General features: G+C 39.2%; 1 protein-coding gene across 5 annotated transcripts in view; it reads left to right on the top strand.

Annotated features, from left to right (window-relative positions):
- megf6b (multiple EGF-like-domains 6b) overlaps nt 1-16,787 on the top strand; it is a 93,715-nt gene that overhangs the window by 68,698 nt on the left and 8,230 nt on the right. For 4 of the 5 annotated variants that reach the window (XM_054785819.1, XM_054785820.1, XM_054785818.1 and 1 more), the window contains 22 exons: nt 292-417; nt 857-979; nt 3,321-3,443; nt 3,525-3,662; nt 4,849-4,971; nt 5,742-5,864; nt 5,997-6,167; nt 6,559-6,690; nt 7,666-7,794; nt 7,892-8,020; nt 9,186-9,320; nt 9,402-9,536; nt 9,613-9,738; nt 9,837-9,968; nt 11,181-11,309; nt 11,396-11,527; nt 11,643-11,771; nt 11,857-11,985; nt 14,842-14,970; nt 15,041-15,169; nt 15,875-16,003; nt 16,094-16,222. In XM_054785819.1, the coding sequence (XP_054641794.1) occupies nt 292-417; nt 857-979; nt 3,321-3,443; nt 3,525-3,662; nt 4,849-4,971; nt 5,742-5,864; nt 5,997-6,167; nt 6,559-6,690; nt 7,666-7,794; nt 7,892-8,020; nt 9,186-9,320; nt 9,402-9,536; nt 9,613-9,738; nt 9,837-9,968; nt 11,181-11,309; nt 11,396-11,527; nt 11,643-11,771; nt 11,857-11,985; nt 14,842-14,970; nt 15,041-15,169; nt 15,875-16,003; nt 16,094-16,222 (2,880 nt within the window). The remainder of the gene's footprint in view (nt 1-291; nt 418-856; nt 980-3,320; nt 3,444-3,524; nt 3,663-4,848; nt 4,972-5,741; nt 5,865-5,996; nt 6,168-6,558; nt 6,691-7,665; nt 7,795-7,891; nt 8,021-9,185; nt 9,321-9,401; nt 9,537-9,612; nt 9,739-9,836; nt 9,969-11,180; nt 11,310-11,395; nt 11,528-11,642; nt 11,772-11,856; nt 11,986-14,841; nt 14,971-15,040; nt 15,170-15,874; nt 16,004-16,093; nt 16,223-16,787) is intronic. The other variant, XM_054785821.1, reaches the window with a different exon arrangement.

The raw sequence follows: 16,787 nt of genomic DNA, 5'->3' as shown, positions 1-16,787 counted from the left end.
CTATAGCCATACTATTTAATCTACAAAAATACTGCACATTGCAGCAGCAATAACCAATGTTGTAATAGCGGTAAGGAGCAAACTGCTTAGCCAGCATTACTACTGCTAATGAGTTTATTATAAGGAAGTCTAACACACATGAGTTTCACACCAGTTGAGTAGCAATGTTGTAAAACACATGCAGAGGTAGATATAGGTGTTTTAACATCACAAAGAAAGTAAAGGTTACAAGAAAAAAGTGATTACTTCTCTATATTTATCCGATCATTCTTTCCTTTTTTCCTCTTTCAGCCGTCCACTCGTGCGCCCTCAGCAACGGCGGCTGTGAACACTACTGCATCCAGCAGTCAGCCGCTCAATTCCACTGCCGCTGCAAGCCCAACTACGAGCTGGTGGAGGACGGCAAGCACTGCAAATGTGAGTGCCGTATATCATCATTGTGGATATGTTGCCTACAAGCATGGTAGTCAAGTGAGCATGTTGTGAAGGTTTTGTAATATTAAAAACATCTCCCGCAAGTAACTTCACCAGTGACACCAGTGTGACACCAGTACTGGAACAAGATCCTTCACTGGAGCAGACGTTTTTCATACTTTTCTTGTCAAATTTTGTCTCATCTTTCTGCTCTCTGCTAAGGCATGCAGTTTAGCTCAAATGTCCTGGCATGAGGAATGATATATCAGGGACAATACTACAGTGTATGACCATTTTAAAATGACATGTCTCTTACTTTGGAATTTTTTGGCCTGTGGGGCTGTTTCTTTTCATTTGTGCAGAATAGCTGAAGCTTGTCATTCTTGACCCCGGACACATTATGTAAGTTTAAAACTTAACCACATGGCTCATTGTCTTACAGTGCAAAATCCCTGTGCTGATCACAATGGAGGCTGCATGCACCAGTGTCGGGCTGATGGCGGCAAGGCTCACTGTGACTGCAAAGCTGGGTTCATTCTGGCTGAGGACGGACGGACGTGTGAAGGTAAAAGCACTGTGATGACATTTGCAATAATACAACGATGAGTATGATATTAGTAATTCGTCACAGCATATCATGGCATTCCCTGTACACCATGTAAATATGCCCCAACCGGGAAGCACAGTCTGATTGGATGCTTGAAATTGTCTAATATCTTCCAACCAAAAAATGTTTGGCCTCTGAAAAGTAATAAAGTAATGACCATATTGACCTGAATATAAGATGAACTTGAATATAACACGGTCACTCTTTTCACTGGTGTGTGTGTGTGTGTGTGTGTGTGTGTGGGTGTGAGTGACAGGAAGAAATGCTTGGCACCTCCTGTTGGTTTGGCTATAAATCTCTTACTCCGAATATAAGACAACCTATCTTTGTCAGACTTTTTTCTTGTCTTATATCCGGGTCAATATGGTAAGGACATACAGTCGTCCCTCACCGCTTTGCGCTTCGACTTTCGCGGCTTCACGCCAATCAGTTTTTCAAAATACGGCCTATTGACTACGGCCTGTTGATGGTCAAAAAATATGTACATTTCAGCTAATTATATTCATTTTTGGCCTAAATTAAGTATTTTCAAGCATAAAAGGGCTAAATGAACTAAAGTGCCAAATATAAGGCATTCGGAAGTACATACTGTACTGTACTCACCCATTCAAAGACAATGGCCTGGGTACACATATCTACCTAGCAAGTTACAGTAGTGTTTTGTGTGCAAGAACTGTGTGTGCGTGTAATTAGAATATACAAAAACTATACAAGCAATGATATAAGCATATTGAATTAAACAAATGGTAGGCTAGGAGTACGTATGTGCTGCAATGATGTGTAATATTCTACACTGGTCCATATTATGTCTACTTTCTGTCTTATTTTCTCTAGTGTAAATGTGACTATATGTACAGTATTTATCCTCGAAAGGAGGAGGACATAGAAGACAGATGGTTTGAAAGAGGAGTGAGGGAAGCCATCTACTTTAAGGTTGAGAAGCCACCTCTGAACAGAGGGGGAGGTCTACGACACCACCTTTCTCCCACATAGAATGCTGTCATTTCATCCCTTCCGTAAAGATTCAATTATTTAGTCTCCAACAGATAAACAAGGCACAGCCACCTATGGTCATCATTACATCAGAATGGAATGCTAACGAAGGTGATATCACCCAAACAACCATTGTTGGCGGGCAGAGACCGCACTTCCTTGTATCCTAACAACCGTCATTTGACACCACAAAAGAGCGAAACAATTCCTGTCTGGACCTGCCTCCTCCTTTAGAGGATAAATCCACTTGATCTTGCACCAAGTTCTCAGACTAGAGCTGTCCTATCTAGTCTGACTAGTGTTTGTCCCACCTAGTCATTGAGCATGAACTGATGAAGCCTGCTCGGATGAGAGGCAAAACGTCTTCTAAGACTTCCTGAACAGTCCAGTTGTGATCAAGTCAATGCCCTGAGAATACAGTGACGTGGATGAATGAGAATATTCACAGGCAGGGTTTCTGTGCTCTAACTAAGAAAATATTTAATTGATAAATAACGTATCCCACTTTGCGGAAATTCACTTATCTCGGACGAGTGTGGAACCAATTAATCGCAATAAACAAAGGATTACTGGAATAGTAACTTTACATAACAGAGAGCAATCCCTACCATGGAGATACACCCACTAGAGGAATAGAAACCTGATTGGACACTCAGTGCTTTGATGTTTGAACTTGTCTGTGAACATTTCTTATATTTTGTGACCAAAAAAGTCTGAAAAAGACAGATTGTCTTATATTCATGGTTATAGATAGCAAGAACTGCTTGCAAGCAACTCAAAGCTGTTCTTCCTGTCCTTCACACACACACCAGGGAAAAGCGAGACTGACTTATATTGGTGTTTTCATCTGTGTGTGTGAGTGACAGGAAGAAAAGCTCTGAGGAGATATCATTTAGCGCCATCTGTTGCATGTAGAAATCTCTAGATCCAGAATGTAGAACGACCCCCCGTCTCCGGGTGAATATGGTAATAGGGTGATTACATTTCAACTGAGTGATGGCTGTGCTATTAAGCACAATACAGTAGAAACGAGAAGAAAAATAACATTAATATTAGTACTTGTGTGAGTGCTTGGGTCCTATAGTAATGGACACAAATAAGCACATTTTTCATTCACAAAAGCATTCACTTTTGTTCATAAATCATTTATCCTTTAAAATCAACACCTTTTTTTCCTTGAGAGCGCTAGAAAGGAAAAGCTCTCGTAGTACAACTGGACATGGGCCATACTACTGCCTACTGGGTAAAGCAGCCTACTTCTAACACTTTTATATAAGAACATGTTTGCGGTTTGTTTTGGTCACAGACATTGACGAGTGCCAGATGGAAGAAACCAACTGTGCTCACGGCTGCCACAACACGCTGGGCTCCTTCGCCTGTGTCTGTAACACCGCCTACGAGCTGGGCTCTGATGGAAAACAGTGCTACAGTCAGTTGTTATTCTGTTTGAACATGTTACACAAAGTCACCACGCCGTGCGATATTAACACTCGCTGTGTAAAACTGAAAGGAATCGAGATGGAGATTGTGAACAGCTGCGAGGACAACAACGGAGGATGTTCACACCACTGCCAGCATTCCAACAGCGGGCCGGTTTGCTCCTGTAACCATGGTTACAGGCTGGATGACGACTTTAAAACCTGCGTTGGTGAGAGATCAGTCACACTGCATGAGCACTCTCACAAGCGTCCCTTCTTGCTTGTTCATTGAAATGCTTTATTTCAAATTGGTTGTATTTCTCAGGGTGTGTTCACACTCGTCATGTTTGGATCGGTTAAAATGAACTCATTTGCTCTGCTAATACGGTTCACTTGGCGAACGCGATCATCCAAACTTTGTTTAGCAAAGTGTCCTGCACATGGATCATATTGCATATTTCATAAATACAGTTTAAACGATGAATTTAAACGACCTTGAACACTGGAAAAATAGTGCTAATACTTTAAGTTGAAGTTAAACAATAATGCTTTAAGTTTAAAAAAAAAAAAAAAAACTGAAAAAACAATTAAATTGAAATTCACACTTTAGTCGTGTCCCTCGGTTTTCAGTCATTCCTGTTACCCTAACACATTACTCACGCTGAAAAATAATAAGAATATTCCACAAGGGACATGGTCCACAGGAAGTTGCATCATTTGTGTCCTCTGCATGCTACAGGAAGGCTATTGTTATTCACTCATTTATTTTTCTGTATAGTCGAACATATTTGAACTATGACTGGGGTGCAGGTTAAAATCTCAGCATGGTTATCTAAATTATTTATTTGTTGCTGGATTTTTTTTAAATTCAGTTTGTAGGTTGAATCACTGTACTACATTGTCCTTAGTGTGAACATGCTATGAACATAAATGCCATGTGGTTCTATTTCATGTACAGTATGTTTGCCAATTATATGACAAAAACTCACTTCTGTTACGTTCAGTCCTGTTACTTTAATCAGTCATCTTGGCTGGGGAAACTTATACAAAAATTAAATAAAGTTGCCTGAAAAGGGCCAATGCAAATTTGAAGTAGTTCATTATGTGTGTTATAAGTACAATTATATTTAAAATTATTTTTAGAGAGTTACAAAAAGCAAATGGCGCTGACTCGGTGGGATGGCTCACACCATGCTTCCTTCCCTCAAAGAATCATTTTTTCCTTTTTTTTTTTTTTGGTATTTTAAAGATTTACTAATACAATTACACCAAAAATGTCGGGATCGTCACTTTTCCTCACTGGCCTCTAAACCTGCACCATTTGCTTGATTTCATTAAAGAAAATGTTTCAAGGGAAAAAGCGCCCTGTGGTCATGTCATAAAAGTTGTGTGTTTGTGCTGTGTTGTGTTTGGCAGATGTGGACGAGTGTGGCCAGCAGAGCTCCTGCTGCCAGCAGAACTGCGCCAACTATCCCGGAGGTTACGAATGCTACTGCTCAGCAGGTTACAGGCTCAACTCGGATGGATGCAGCTGTGATGGTATGCATGTTTGAAAATGAAGACATATTCAGGTTTTGTTCTACTTTTGCATTTATATCGTTCTCCCTGTAGACATAATATTTATTCTACAAGAACTTGGCAGATGATCTGATTGAACTTTAGCGCTTGTAAAGATGGAGCACATTATTATTTACCTAAATGGCAAAGAAGATGAGTTATTAATAGAAAGCCGGCGGCAACTGGAGAGTGCTGTTATTTTTTATGTGAAAACTCATTACATAAAACAACTTAATTTGATAACTTTAATAATAATTTGGAGTGGTTGAGAATGTGAAAAAGAAAATTTTGTTCTCTCTGACCACATTTATTAACAAGTATATTGTGCAATACAGCAGCAACAAAACCAATGTTGTAATAGCAGTAAAGAGCAAACTGATGAGCCAGTATTAATACCGTAAACAACAGTACGGCAAGTGTAAGACGCCCAATATTTTAAAGCACATGCAGAGGTAGATAAAGCTGCTGGATGCTGACAACTCATGATACTTCAAATGCAGCTACTGCCATCTTGTGGATTTAAAATAAACACATCGGGAGGTTGCCTACAGCTACAGCTCTTAACGGCAATGTTTTTTGACTCGGAACAAATCGGAGGCCCTCGCAGTTATTTGCTTTTGCTATGTGGGTAATTTAATAAAAAATATTAATTGGAGCATTTACAGGAATTATAAAGATCCGACATTCGGCCAAGTGCTCTCGTTTTCCTTTTACTTTCTCTTTCATCATGTGTTTCTACGATGTTGTTTTAGACGTTGATGAGTGTCTGGCAGTCAATGGCGGTTGTGATCACATGTGCCAAAACAACGCCGGCTCCTACCAGTGTTTCTGCCGACGAGGTTTTCGCCTGGACGAGGATCGCCTCTCGTGCATCTGTGGGTATTTTTCTAGCATTTTAAAAGGGCATGGGTGAGTGCCACTCCCTCTCCACAGCAAGACATCCAACACAACCAATGACCCTTTTCCAAACAGCTTTTAAGGATTTTTAAAACTCTTCCTTTCTTCAGCTCTGGAAGATGCAGTTGAAGCCCTGTCCAGCGGGGGCGCCATTGAGCTGCCTCTGATTCGCCCCCAGCTCACTTTGCTGCACGACTACAGCCAGCCTCTGGAGCGCTATGACGACTATGAGGACGATGAGGGGGAGCTGAGGGCCGAGAGTAATCTGGCTGAGAAGTTTGGTGCGTACCACTCGGACCATTAGGGTGCTAGGAAGCCCCTTTAGGTAGAGTGAAGTCTGGTACAAGAAGTAAAGATGGTAACCAAAATATTACAAGCAAGTCTCTGTATGACGCAGATTTACTGCTGCTGTCCAGCATCTCTGTGGGGTTCAATTAGCACACCTCTTGCTCCCAGACTGTTGGTACACACTGGAGACAGGAATGCTGAGGCTTACACAAACTGGCAGCAGGAAGTCAAAGGCTCTATTTTTTGTGGCCCTCCCAAAGTATTAGAATAAATGTCAAGTGTCACGATTAGAGATTACAGGAGGCTTCAACTTGACTTGACATACTCAATGATTAGTTTAATGCATGTCTTATAAAGTCAAGTTCATTCATTCATGAATTGCAGTGTGCTTGGACGATACTTTTGGCAACGATTGCAGTTTGACGTGTGATGACTGCTCTAATGGAGGCAAATGTAATCTGTGGAGGAATGGCTGTGATTGTCCCGATGGCTGGACGGGAGTAATCTGCAACCAGAGTGAGTATACACACACACACATACACACACACACTCACACACTCTCTCTGTATATGGATGAATACTGGCAATATAAAAGTGAAATGATGTATTTCATTTGGATTGCAATGAAAATGTAGGGTTGAAAGTTTCCAAGGCTGAGCGATAAAACGTCATAGATATTCACTTCCTTCACACAGTGAATATAGTTAAAATAGCAGGGTTTTCTGATGTAAAAACTCAATGAAAAATAAAATAATCTGAGTTGTGTAATTAAATCAATAGGGGCCTAAACAAAAAGTACAGTGTTAGTTTTAGGGCGTTCACACATATGCAAACATATAACAATATTTGTATTCATTAAAAAAATATTTGACCACTAAACTGATTTAGATTTTCCAGATTATAATTGACATATTTTTTTAAAATATAATTTGTATTTATTGATTTTTTATTTGTATTATTTATTATATTTTTATATATGTGCCCTGCGATTGGCTGGCGACCAGTCCAGGGTGTACCCCGCCTGTCACCCGAAGTCAGCTGGGATAGGCTCCAGCATACCCTAATTAGGAGAAGCGGCATAGAAAATGGATGGATGGATGGATTATATATATATATATATATATATATTTTTTTTTTTTTTAAATGAGAATAAAAACTTTTAGGAAGACTGTGTTCGCTTTCTATTGTATATCCACCGTATCTATTATGTAATTAGGACTCATTCATTCTTCAGTAAGGAAATTGAAGGAAAATTGTAACTAATCCACTAAAAATATAGTATATTCATAACATTTTCATGCGCTGCACCAAAAGTTCATATCTTAGATGTAACATAAGCATGAAACATAAATTAGATAAGTTGTAAAGTAATTTTTGTCCAATCCTGCTAAGAAATAACTAATTGTCTATTCGATTGCATTTTTAATAAAGCAAGTGCTGATATCTTTTTTTTTAATTAAGAGTCTTTTTGTTGTGTTTTCAATGTCCCAGCATGTCCAGAGGACTATTTTGGTAAAAACTGCTCCTTCCCCTGTAAGTGTAAAAACGGTGGCAGCTGTGATCCCGTCACCGGGAGCTGTCGCTGCCCGCCGGGGGTCAGCGGAGAGTTGTGCCAGGATGGTGAGTTCCACCTTTCACTGTTCTCTTGAAAACATCGTTTACTTGTATAAAAATCTGTCATCTTTATCATCTCATCATCATTCATTTGTGTTTGCAGGCTGTCCAAAGGGTTTCTATGGCAAGCAGTGTAATAAAAAGTGTAACTGCGCCAACAATGGACGCTGCCATCGCACCTATGGAGCCTGCCTGTGTGACCCTGGACTCTATGGACGCTTCTGCCACCTCCGTAAGACGCCCTCAGCCCTCCTAAAACCAATATTTTATACTAGGTTATACAAGATAAGGGTAGATTATGCCCTGCTACATTATTTTAGCAACTAGTGTGAACCTGCTTTAGTTTGCTTAAGTAAGACAATCAAGTCATCAAGTGTGTGTTCTAATGTGTTCTTCTTATTACTAAAACATGAAAAGTACAGGAAGGAAAACCACTTTAATAAACTGCCGTAGGTATAAAAACCCTTTATTACCCATTCCTGTGTAAATGTGCAAGCAATAGCTAGTTTCGGTTTCAGTTATGCTGACTAACGCTTATGTTGACGGCCCTTGGACTGACTGACTGACATCGACATAAACGAACAGGTTCAACTATGTGTGGCTCATGATGACTTTTTAAAATGTTTGGTAATTTAATCCCCAAAAATAGTTTGATATTACAAGACTTGTATTTATTTTGATTTATTTGAATAACAAATGAAATTAATTACATCTACAATAATAATTATTATTCATTCATTACAGCTGACTTTGGGCGTGAGGCAGGGTACATCCTGGACTGGTCGCCAGCCAATCGCAGGGCACATATAGACAAACAACCATTCACACTCACATTCATACCTATGGACAATTTAGAGTCGCCAATTAACCTAACATGCATGTTTTTGGAATGTGGGAGGAAACCGGAGTACCCGGAGAAAACCCACACACACACGGAGAGAACATGCAAACTCCACACAGAAATGCCCAACGGAGCTAACCACTCGGCCACCATGTGGCTCATAATAATAATAATAATAATAATAATAATAATAATAAAATTTATAATGTTATTAAATGTTATAATAATACTGAATAATACATAACTTTTGTATTTATTGTTTTGCATTACAAGAATTGTTTATTTTGTTTAAAAAACAATGAAGAACTCATGTACGGTAGGTGGCAGTAATGCACATGACAAAGTGGCTAATGACAGCTAAACAACAAGTAGTTTTTGTGCCATCCTGCAGCAAGCCAAGAAGTTCCGCAAAAAAACTTAAAATAACATACTTCCTCCTGTATAAAAAAAATTTAAAAAAATCTGAAATGTTCCAGCTTTTGGTGTTAAAGTGCAATCAACTGTCAGAACTTTTAGTATAAATATTATGGCTGAGTGAATATTGTTTTTCCTTAAGCTTGTCCAAAGTGGACTTTTGGTGCTGGCTGCTCAGAGGAGTGTCAGTGTGTCCAACAGAACACTCTGGAGTGTCACCGTCGCTACGGTACCTGCATCTGCAAACCTGGTTATCAAGGCAACGCTTGCAAGGAAGGTCAGAGGATGCATGTCTCTGTGTTCATGATGTCCTCCTTGTTTCCTCCTCTGAGCACTAGAACTCTGCTTTTCGCTCCAGAGTGCAGCCCAGGAATGTACGGAGGCGGCTGTGAGAAGAAGTGTGTGTGCCCGGTGGGTGTGTCATGTGACCATGTGAGCGGGGAGTGCCAACGAAAGTGCCCGCCGGGTCGGCACGGCGAGGGCTGTGATCAAGGTGGGTGGTCTCGCTATTAAAGGCTCCTTTACTTGAATTTGGAGACAAATCCCCCTGTGTGTGTGTCCTCTATTAGACTGTCCTGAGATGACATTTGGACCTGGCTGCATCCATCCTTGTAACTGCACCGGCGCCACCTGTGACAAAGTGACAGGACAGTGCACGTGTCCAGCCGGCACGACCGGGAAGAACTGTGACAAATGTAAGATGATGATCACGAATATATGCAGTCACATATGCAGTACGTATTGTAACAATAATAATAATAATAATAATAATAAATGATATATTTGCTTACAGTGTGTCCAGAGGGGTTTTGGGGCGTGGCTTGCTCAGAAACATGTCCACTTTGTGACAATGGAGGTGTGTGTGATAAACACAACGGCTCATGTAAGTGCCTACCCGGCTTCCTGGGAACACTCTGCCAGAACTGTGAGTACTGTAAAAATCTAGAATTAATGAATCAGACATACATACATGAACATATGTGAATTTCTCTTGGAGATATATGAAGTATCTATCTCTATCTATCATACATACATACATACATGCATGAAGTATAGGAATATAGTACATATAATGCGTCTAAATATTTAACCTAAAACATTCCAATTTTAAAGCAAAATAATAATAATAATAATAATAATAATGATAATAATAATAAATTTTTAAGTACCTCACAAAAGTGAGTACACAATTTCTGGATGTTAGCCATCTTTTATTAATATTAATAAAAAAATCAATGTTTTTTTTTTAAGGTGAAGCTACATTTTTGCAATATTTGTAAATACCTATAAACACGAAACTACATATATGACATATTTTTCGTAAATATATTTTCAAAGGGTATCTAACTTTTTTGCAATTAAAAAATATATATATTTAAAGGTATATCCACATTTTTTGCGATATTATTTCAATACAGAGGTACAGCCACATTTTTTAAATGTAGCTTCAATTTTACAATATTAAAAAAAATTTGTATATACAGTATATGTTTAAAGGTAAATATATCATAGACAGTCAATTTACACTGTTATACAAGCTGTACACTGACTACTTTCAAAGTGTCATTTCTTTAGTGTTGTCCCATGCAAAGATATAATAGAATATTTGCATAAATGTGAGGGGCGTACTCACTTTTGTGAGCTACTTCATGATGATCTAGCTTGGCTATGTCAACTCAAGCACTTTTTTGTATTTTTAAAAAGAGTGTTCAATATTCGTAGAAGCGTTTTGGACCTTTGCACACCCACAAACATTTTACAACACTAAATAACTAACACATTTTCTCCCCAAGAAAGCAGGAGTCTTCGTTTTTTCAGGTTTTCTGTTTTTATATAAAATTGCACTCTAAACCCCCAGTTTGCTTCTTTCACTTTCTTTAATGTGCTATCTTTAATGATTTTAATGGGCTAAAATGGCATTATGGTTGGACCAATTGTACTTTGCATGTGCTTTATTATTATTTTTTTAACCTCTTGCTGTGTTTTACCAAATACCTACAGCGTATACGCATGAACAAAGCATCAAACATTCAAGAGTGTTGTGCCCGATGTCTTCTGTCCTTAATATCGCCATCTTCAACGTGCCATCTACGGCAAACAATGTGATGGTAAGTCTTCATCTTTGTTCCTCATGCAGCATGTCCAAGCGGGCGCTTTGGCCAAGGTTGCCAGATGAAGTGCATGTGCGAGAACAACGCTCGTTGCGACACAGTGAGCGGGCGGTGCACCTGCGCACCCGGCTGGACAGGTCACAACTGCAGGAAAGGTAACGGCACACCGCAGAACGTGTTGCACAATCCGCACAAGACTCACAATGATGTGACGCTGATCCTGAGCACAATGTCGTCCCAGCGTGCGACACAGGCCACTGGGGGGCGGACTGTGCTGAGAGCTGCCACTGTCAAAATGGAGACGGAAGCTGTGATGCTGTGACGGGCCTATGCAACTGCGAGGCTGGCTACACCGGAACACACTGTCATCACAGTACGCGCTACCTCTGAATCTTTGAGATTAGTGAACGACTCACTCTGCATGAGTCAAATCCTTCACATGGTGCCTTCACAATAATAATTTTAATCAATTATTGTTATATCTTCAGAATGTCCAGCAGGTATGTTCGGTCTTGGCTGTCACCATCGGTGTCAGTGTGACAATCGGGCTTTGTGCGACCACGTGAGCGGAGCTTGTACCTGCCAGGTGGGATGGACCGGAACATTCTGCGAAAAGCGTGAGAAAAAAATTGTGCCCGAGCAGTTTAACTCCTCAATGAGAACACAGTATACTGAAGTATGAATATCATTTGTATGTCTCAGCGTGTCCTCAAGGATTCTTTGGAATGGACTGTCAGGAGAAGTGTTTGTGTCTTAATGGAGGCCGCTGTGACCCGGCCAGAGGGGTTTGCTCCTGTCCGAGCGGTTGGACTGGACCGTTCTGCAACCAAAGTGAGTCGAATGCATATGAAAATGTATTCAAATATGTAGTTTCTATATTTTAAATAAATATATTTAACTCATTCAATACCAAAGACATAGTTATACATTTTGATAAACTCCAACGCCCGGATTCCATCAACGTATTTATATGTCTTTTACGTTTTTTTGCGCGAGAGGCTAAAAGAGGTGAAGACGTAACTCCCCACTAATGGATTTGCCTTCAGAGCAATTTTAAGCCATAAAAACGGCCACTAGGTGGCAGAAGTGCATTTGATAAGAGCTGGGCAGAGATCACGTGGACGGAAGAAACACATGACAGGAAGGAGGAAGTGAGAGAGCGTGGAGGAGTGTAGCATGCAGAAGGTTACGCATAATAGGGACATTTTAACGCATGCACACGCACACACATGCACGCACACAGTAGTAGCAGCATGCACACACACGCGCATACACATGCACACACGTAGTTAAGTTCCAAATTGTAAATAGTTAATGGTGTTATATTTGTAAATAAATTGTTATTTTGATGTAAAACAATCACTTTTTTGTGTTTTTTATGTTGGTATAGTTGTTTGGATATTTCAGCTGTCACAAAAGCAAAAAATACTTGTGTCAAAGTGAACGTTATGCTTGAAATGTATCATTTTCACAAGAAGCTGGTTTTGTCCCTTTTCTAGTCAGGAACTGATATTTTCCTGAAACTTACCTATGTTCTACTGCTGATTACTAAAGAACAGAAAAAGGTAGAAACAAACTTTTTTTTCTGATAAAAGACAAGAATCTAATCTTTCTTTTGGTAGGTTCCATGTTTATATAGCCATAGAACACAATACTCAGTGTGCCTTGAAAGATCAGTCAAATAATCAGTCAAATAATCTAAAATGGCCGCTACTGAAGGGGTTGTATTTTAAAAAATGGCTGGGATTGAATGAGTTAATGGTGCCAGTCCCTTTTAGCAAATTTTAAAAAGATATTTAAAGTTGTACAGTCGTAGCTCACCACTTTCAATTTTGCTGTAACTCTATCGCAGTTTTTACAAAATATATTAATTAATAAATCCTGTTTTTTGTGGTTGAATACGGCCTATTATTAAGCAAATGTTACTTATTTTTGCCTAAATGAAGAATTTCAAGCATAAAATTAGCTAAATGAACTAAAATACCAATACAAGGCATTCAGAAGACACATTCAAACACGTGGTGATATGTAGTATTCTACACTGGTCACTAGGTGTCACTAATGTTACTGTAATGTTCGCTGAGACGAACAAGCACCAGACTTGATCACAGGAACAACAGGCTTTTATTGCAGTTTTGAATTATCTCACAACAGGCACAGTAATCCTGAATAAAAATCCCTAATAAAATCACAGCCTACTGCTGTGACCGTAACCCACGGCAAGTTGCAACTCAAGTCTGAACACCCGACGTCACTTCTTGTCTGCCACTCACTCAGCTCCCCAAGGGAACACATTTATAGCAACACACAAGCACAAGTCTGATTTTTGTCTTGAATGGCTTATTTATGCTTATGTCTACTATATTGGGAAATGCAAGTGTAAAGGTGACTATAGGGGTGTTGTTTCGTGTCTAGGAGGCTTTAATCATGTTTAAAACCATGTGTAGGAGGTCAGAAACTGGTTTTCTGTGCCCTGAGTACGAACATATTTGATTTATTAGGAATCCTGCTTGGTGGACATTAGCTTACCACCGTTGGGTCTGGATCCAATTAACCGCGACAAAGGAGGGATTACTGCATCAACATTTTTGTGATATTATTTTGAAGGTATTTAGGGCCTAGCTACATTTTTTATTATTTTTTAAAATAGGTAAAGATATCTACATTTGTGTAATTTATGTCTTTTTTCATTTTTGTTGCAATATTATTTGTGATTAAAAGAGTCCATTTAAAGGTGTAGTCACATTTCTGCTATATTTTCTAAATTCGATTTAAAGGTGCATCGACTGTACATTTGTCAATGTTTAACATGTCCATCATTAAAGGTGTAAATGTGTTGTAGACACGTAGCAGACAGGTAGTGACATCTGGGGTTCAGAATTGAGTTTCATCTTGGCGTGGATCACAGCCGAAAAACAGGAGCCCGTATTAGGGATTATTTCGCCTGTTGTGAGATCATTCAAACCTGCTACAAAAACCTGTTGTCTCGCCGAACATTACAGTAACGTTACTGACACCTAGCGACCAGTGTTAAACACGACACTACTGCTACTGTAGTATACATTCAAAAACGTCTTTGAATGCATCTTCTGAATGCCTCATATTCATGCCTTATATATACTGTATATTATATATATATATATATAAATAATTTAGGCAATAAATAAATAACATTGGCTTACATATTCACACACAAAACAGCATTATTTGTTAATTCATATATTTTGGAAAAATCATGATAGCGTGAAGCTACGAAATTCGAAGCACAAAGTTTAAAGACTTCCTTCAAGATTTCCTTTGAATTTTTTTTAAGGTCTATCTATATTTTTCCGATATTGAAAAAATATCAAAATAATTTTTTGCAATGGTTTTAAGACATACATTTATATGAAATATTTACATGTGTATATTAAATGTTTGCAATATTTGCAATAATTTGCAAACATATTTAAAGGTGTACTTTCATTTACATTTTCCCATTATAGTGAGTGACGCTACAGTAAGTGGTTTCTTATCCGGAAGGTTCTGGAACATCCCGGAAAGTCTGTATGGCTGCTGATTAGCAGCGAAGCAAAAAAGTTTCTGAAAGTCCATCTAACGTTTCCGCCTGCCATTAAAGTGTAATTTCCACTTTTGATTATCAGAGTTCACCAGAAGGTAACGCTATTAAATATCCCCTCATGGCAGCGTGCCCGAGCGGTTTCTATGGCGTCGGCTGCAACCAAACCTGCTCTTGCCGTAACGGCGGCGTCTGCCACCCGGCCGGCGGTCTGTGCGCGTGCACAGCGGGCTGGAGCGGTGCCAACTGCACAGAAGGTGAGCGTCAATCTGCAAAGTGATGGGCAGCACCTGACAGGTAAATACCAGCTCAGCATTTCCTTCCCAGAATGCCCTACGGGGTTCTACGGGGTGGACTGTCGGCACCGCTGCCTGTGTCAAAACGGAGCCGCCTGCGATAAAGCCAGCGGGAAGTGTTCCTGTTCCAGCGGCTGGACCGGAACCGCCTGTGAGCTGGGTGAGACGTGTCCAAAAGTTAAAACCACTCTTGGACGGGATATGAGCTTTATTCATGTCTTATTTTTGCATGTTTGGAAGTAATCCTCACCGATTCACTCCAGAAACTGGTGAGATCCAGAAGATCAGAACCACATTTTCTCCTCCGGCTTGGTCTGGCCTCTGTCTGACTCAGCTGATCGTTTTACTGTGTTTCTTCCTTCACGCGTGTGACTTTGACCCAGCTTTTATGACTTGTTGTACTAGAATTTGAATACTTCTTGAAACATGTAGTAGACAACAGCCTGCCAACCATTACAAGCATTAATGATTCGATTAGTCTCGAAAATCAAGTCGAGGCTGACATGAAACAAAACACGGTGGAACCTCTAAACCTTAGATTAGTTAAAGAGTCATTTTCTCCCATAGGAAACAATGCAAAGTGAATTAATCTGTTCCAGGGTCAAACTGTGGCTGTCATAAAACCTTAATTAACAACATTTAAAATTCTTGCACAATATTTACACAAGTTGAATCACCGAACAAACGTTATCATCTTATACTGACCTATCACAAAAATTCCATTTTTAGTTTGAAGATTAGTGTTTAAATTGCACCCAATTTGAACTTTCTGACCTCATAATTGAGCTCATAATTCAGACCTTGTTTATAAATCATTACCTTGACTCTGTGGTTTGTCATCACTAAAAGTGTGTTTTTTCCACAGAGTGCACGGCGGGACGTTTCGAGGCCGACTGCCAGCGCGAGTGTGAGTGTGAAAACGGCGGCCAGTGCGACAGACAGACCGGACGGTGCAGCTGCAGCCTTGGTTGGAAGGGAGAGCACTGCCAGGAAGGTGAGGAGTCTAAAGTGGCTAAATAAACCTCCTAAACAGTAACACAGCTCCAGGTTATGAGCTCTCACTGGTGCTTCTTCCGCATGCCAGCGTGTGAGCCTGGCACGTTTGGAGCCCGCTGCAGGGAGACGTGTCAGTGTGGGCGCGGGGCGTCATGCCACCATGTCACTGGAGAGTGTCAGTGCCCACCTGGATGGAGAGGAAGATACTGTAACAAAGGTATGAGCTCAAACATGGCTCATGTTTAATGTTTAGCAACATTTTTGTACTGTTATTTTGAAAAGTACTTGGACCTACTTTTTTTGCAATCAAATTAAAGGTGTGTCTAAATGTTTGCAATATATTTTAACAAATATATTCTAAATTGTTTCCATATTTGAAACATATGTATATTGAAATACAGTATGCATATATATTTGCAATATTTGAAAACTAAATATTTAAATGTCTCTATATTTTTTAGATCATTAAAAAATATATTGTAATATGTATTTACATTTTTGCAAGATTTTAAATGATATATTTCAATAATATATTTATATTATATAATAATATATTTAAATTTATGTCGGCATTTTTTCATATTTCTAATTTTATTCTATTTTGTTACATTTCAACGTCTGCATTTTTGCCATATTTAAAAAATATGTCTATTTAAATGAGTACATACAATTTTGTCATATTTTAAAAAATATATGTAAATGTGTATCATTTTTGCAATACTGTTTCAAATATATTTAGATATGTCCTTCTGTGTCTTTAAATATGTTGTATAGAGTATATG

The sequence above is a fragment of the Dunckerocampus dactyliophorus genome, chromosome 8, assembly GCF_027744805.1.
Source record: "Dunckerocampus dactyliophorus isolate RoL2022-P2 chromosome 8, RoL_Ddac_1.1, whole genome shotgun sequence".
NCBI classification, from domain to species: domain Eukaryota; kingdom Metazoa; phylum Chordata; class Actinopteri; order Syngnathiformes; family Syngnathidae; genus Dunckerocampus; species Dunckerocampus dactyliophorus.
This window is presented reverse-complemented; position numbering and strand designations above follow the sequence as displayed.